Raw genomic sequence first — 5,285 nt, forward strand, 5'->3', positions numbered from 1 at the left:
AAGTAGAAAAGCAAAGCAGGTGTTTGTATTTTCATTAGTTAACTACACAAAAATTGTTAAAATTATTAACTTCTTGAATTGCTATGCAAATATGAATGTGGATGAACTACCAGCCATCTACTGCAAAATGTAGTAAATTGCTAGTTTAATTACATATAGTTCACTACTCCCAACACTGTTTATAATTAGCATTAGTAAACACGAATACTCCTAACAAGTGACAAATTATAGTTCAGGATTCAGCCAAACAGCAAACCAAGTGGTGTACTATTAACAACAACCTTTTTGATATGTTTTTTTGTTTCCCCGCGAAGCTTGAATGGGCATTCAACTAGTTTTTATGACTAAAGCATGTAGCCTACTTGTTGTTGCAGGACATACAGTATATGTTTTAGAGAGAAATGACTTGATGGAAAAAAATAAGAGATTAGGGCAAACAGATCCAACATGTGTTTATGTTGGAAAATAGATTTTAATCTCAATTAAACTACCTAATTAAATGCAGAATACAAAATGTAAAAAGGTGCAAGAGGAGTAAAGAACATACTAGACTGTGGTGGACATGGACAATGCAGAATATGGTCAGTCATCGTCCTAATGAGAGCATGACTAATGAGGGAAATCTGACATGCTGGGAAGTGGACACTGTAGGAGTTAACTAACTCCAGAAGATGGCAGTAATGCAACAGTAAGGATACAAGCTTCCGTTAAAACTCAAAGAATATGAAGAGCCTGAACGAAGCACGGAACATTTACGTCGCTGGTGTTTCTGACGGACTGTTTACAAAGTTGCAACACAGGAAGTTTGTTTTGAATGCGAAGAATATACGTGTATGGTGTGTTGTGTAGTATGCGAAATCGTTTCGGCTCCACATTCACATGGTAGAATTCTTAATTCATAATTAAATATTGAAATTAATGATTAAACAAAAACGAAAATGTTCGCGGGGCTGCCTGAGCTCGGGATATCCAACGGCGAGGATCTCAAAGAGACTCTCACTAACTGCACAGAGCCTCTGAAAGCCATTGATCAGTTTCAGGTAACGCCAAGTTCCTGGATGTTTGTGAAACAGATTGGTGTTGCTAATTATAACGTTTTATTAATTTCCCACACCATGCTGTGTAATGGTGTACATTTCGAATACCATTCTATGTACCTTCAAGAGTCGTTATTGCTGTATGGTTTACCTAACCTAACCTAATGTTTAAGGTCTTAGCTAGCTGTCTGTCTCTGTTTGTTGTGTAGCGAATGTTGGCAAAGTCGATGGTTAACCTGCGCAGATCGGGATTGTGCGAGACAATTATGTGGATGTATTGATACACCGTCGCGAGCAGATGATGAAATTAAGAAGACGTGTTATGGAGAAAGTGTGACTTGAAAGCGTTTTGCGACCTGTTGCATGTTGTATTTGTTTGTTGCGAGGTCATGAAACTTTCAAAATACCCAAACCCAGGATGTCTGTCTTAGGAAGTTAAGTAACTGCAGAAGATGGCATTAAAAAAATGTAATATCGTATCAGACTGTTAAGAATCCATAATACCTTCTCTTACACACAACTAATCTTTTAGGTTTTGCCTTCTGTCATCATTTGTACCGTCGCTTTTTCTCTGCTTATTATTATTATTTTTATTATTATTATTATGATCCACCTGGTATATAATACATGTGTATATATATACATGTGTGTGTGTATATATATATATATATATATACATGTGTGTGTGTATGTATGTATATGTGTGTATGTATGTATATATGTGTATGTATGTATATATATATGTATGTATGTATGTATATATATATATGTGTATGTATGTATGTATGTATATATATGTATATGTATATATATATATATATGTATGTGTGTGTGTGTATATGTGTATGTATGTATGTATGTATGTATGTATGTCTATATATATGTATATATATGTGTATGTATATATATATGTATATATGTATGTATATATATGTGTATGTACTCTAGATATGTGTCATATGTATGTGTTTATTATATCTATTGTATATTCTGTATATTTATTTATTCTAATGTATTTTATTTTATATATGTATATTGTATATATATGTCTATTATATATATGTATAATATTTATATAGTCTTTCTTTTATATTATTTCTATCTATTAATCATCTTTCTATTTATATATATGTCTTTATATATCTCTATCTATATGTATTTCTGTCTACATAGATACATATACATATATAATCTATCTACTCTATACTCTCCCCATATATATCTCTCTCTATTCTCTACATACCATCTATATATAATATACACCACCTATATTATATACATATCTACCTCATATCTCCACAATATACATCTACTACTATATATATATCTTCTCTCTCCTATATCTCTCTAATATCTATTCTCTTTTTCTATATATTTATCTCTATTTATATATATATATTTTATCTTCTCTTTCTCTATATATACCTATTTATCTTTATATATAATTTTTCTTATCTATCCTTTTTAATTTCTGACTATATCTCTTTTTCTTTCTATCTCTTATATTATATATCTTATGTATATATTTATATGTAATCTATCCCTCTCTTTCTCTCTCTATCTTTCTTCTTTCATACTACTATATATATATCTTATTTATATATATATCTATATTTTTCTATATATCTGATCTTTATCTCTATCATCTTTTTTTTTCTTCCTCTCTATTTTTTTTATATCTATATTTTTTTTATCTAGTTCTATCTTTTTCCTATATATTTTTCTATCTCTATATATCATCTTTTTTATATCTCTTATCTATATATATATCTATCTCTTTTTCTATCTATTTTTATCTCTCTCTCTCTCCTCTTTTATATCTCCACTCTTTATCTCTCTATATATATCTCTATCTCTATCTCCTATATTTTCTCTCATCTATCTCTCTATTTTTTTCTCTCTCTCTCTCTTTTTCTCTCTCTATCGTTCTCCTGTTTTTCTCTCTCTATCTCTCTCTCTCGCTCTTTCTATTTCTCTCTACTTTTTCTCTCTCTCTCTGTCTTATTTATCTCTCTATCTCTCTCTCTCGCTCTCTCTCTCTCTCTCTCTATCTCGCTCTCTCTTTATTTTCTCTCCATATTTTATATACTATATATCTCTATCTCTCTCTCTCTCTCTCTCATATCTCCTATCTATATCTCTCTATCTCTCTCTCTCTCTATATCTATACATCTATATCTTTATTTTTATATATCTCTCTTTTTTTCTCTATATCTCATTTATTTGTTCTCTTCCATCTCTTTATTTTTCTCTATCTATATTTATTTTTCCTCTCTCTCTGTCTGTTTCTCTCTCTCCTCTCTCTTTTTCATATATATCTCTATTATCTTCTAATCTCTTCTCTTATCTTTCCTATATCTCTTATCTTCTCTCTCTCTTCTCTCTCTCTCTAGTATCTCTCTCTCTCCTTTCTCTCTCTATCTCTCTTCTCTTCCTTTTTATCTCTATCTATATATATTTTTATACTATCTCTCTGTGTTCTCTCTATTTATATCTCTGTTGTCCTCTCCTCCTATATCTCTTTTTTTCTATCTCTCTCTCTTTTTTTCTGTCTATATCTCTTTTTCTCTCTCTCTCCTCTCTATCTCTCTCTCTTTCCTATCTATCTCTCTTTCTTCTTTTCTCTATATTTTTCTATCTCTATTTACTCTCTATCTTTTTCCTCTCTCTCTCTTTTTCTCTCTCTCTCTTTTCTTTTTTCTCTCTCGTACATATCTTTCTCTCTTTCTCTTTCTTCTACTCGTATCGCTTTCCTTTTTCTCTCCTATATATCCTATTTCCTCTTTCTCTCTCGTCTCATCTCTCTCTTCTCTCTCTCTTCTTTATTTCTCTCTCTCTCTCTTTTTCTTTTTATTCTCTCTTCTTTTCTCTCTCTATCTCTCTCTCTAATCTCTCTCTCTATTCTCTCTCTCTCTCTCTCTCTCTCTCTCTCTTTGTCTATCTCTCTCTCTCTTTGTCTCTCTCTATCTTTTTCTATTATATCTCTTTCTTATATATCTCTCTCTTCTCCTGTCTCTATCTTTCATGTTTCTCTCTTCTCTTTTCTTTTTCCCTCTCTCATCTCTCTCTTTATTTTCTATCTCTATTCTTTTTCTCTCTCTCTTTTATTTTTCTCTCTCTCTCTTTAATTTTTCTATCTCTCTGTCTTCTTTTTCTCTATATCCTATTTTCTTTTCTCTCTCTCTATTTCTTTTTCTATCTCTCTATCTCTTGTTTCTCTCTCCTCTTCTCTGTCTCTCTTTTTTTTCTCTCTCTCCTATCTTCTCATCTTTGTCTCTATCTCTCATCTATTTATTTATTCTATCTCTCTATATTATTTATCTCATATATATATCTCTCTATCTTTTTATATCTTTTCTCTCTATCTCTCTCTTTCTCTCTCTCTCTCTTGTATCTCTGTTCTTTCTCTTCTCTTTATATATCTCTCATGTTTCTACTACTCTATCTCTATTGTTATATATCTTTATTCATATATATCTTTATCGATTTTTCTTTCTCTCTTTTTCTCTCTTTCTTTCTTCTCTCTCTCTCTCTCTCTTTCCTTCTTTCTTTCTCTCTCTTTTCCTTTATTTCTTTCTTTCTCTATCTTATTTTTGATCTCTATTCTCTATATCTTTCTTATATTTCTCTGTCTCTTTATCTCTTGTCTCTCTCTCTTTATATATATATATCTCTCTATCTCTGTTCTCTCTGTATCTCCCCCTATCTATTTATCTATCTCTATTTATATCTATTTTTCTTGTATATATTTAGGCTATCTTTTTCTCTCTCTTCTCTCTCTCTCTCTCCTCTGTTTTCTCTCTCTGTCTCTCTTCTGTCTCTCTTTCTCTGTTTGTCTCTCTCTCTCTCCTTCTCTATGTGTTCTAGCTCTCTGTCTGTCTCTATCTCTCTCTCTCCTTTTTCTGTCTCTCTCTCTTTTCTCTACTATTCCCTCTCGTCTCTTCTCTATCTTTTTTTTTATGTATCTCTCTCTCTCTCTATCTTTTTCTCTATCCCTTATCTCTCTATCTGTTTGTCTCTCTATCTCTCTTCTCTCTCTCTTCTCTCTCTCCTCTCTCTATCTCTCTCTCTCTCTATTCTATATCTCTGTCTTTCTTATTTATTTCTCTATCTCTCTCTTATCTGTCTCTTTATCTCTTTGTTTTTATACTCTATATATATTCTCTCTCTTTCTCTTTTTTTTTTGTCTCTCTATCTCTCTCTCCTCTCTCTCTTTGTGTAATTTCTCTATATATGATCTTTTTTTTG

The 5,285-nt window shown here is 31.3% G+C and overlaps 1 protein-coding gene across 1 annotated transcript in view; it reads left to right on the forward strand.

The window, feature by feature from the left end:
* The first annotated feature begins 938 nt into the window (after nt 1–938).
* Nucleotides 939–5,285, forward strand: part of nelfb (negative elongation factor complex member B) — a 15,294-nt gene continuing 10,947 nt past the window's right edge. Inside the window, exon 1 of the mRNA XM_029440595.1 lies at nt 939–1,040. Coding sequence (XP_029296455.1) covers nt 939–1,040 — 102 coding nt within the window. The remainder of the gene's footprint in view (nt 1,041–5,285) is intronic.

Source organism: Cottoperca gobio, chromosome 9, assembly GCF_900634415.1.
Source record: "Cottoperca gobio chromosome 9, fCotGob3.1, whole genome shotgun sequence".
NCBI classification, from domain to species: Eukaryota; Metazoa; Chordata; class Actinopteri; order Perciformes; family Bovichtidae; genus Cottoperca; species Cottoperca gobio.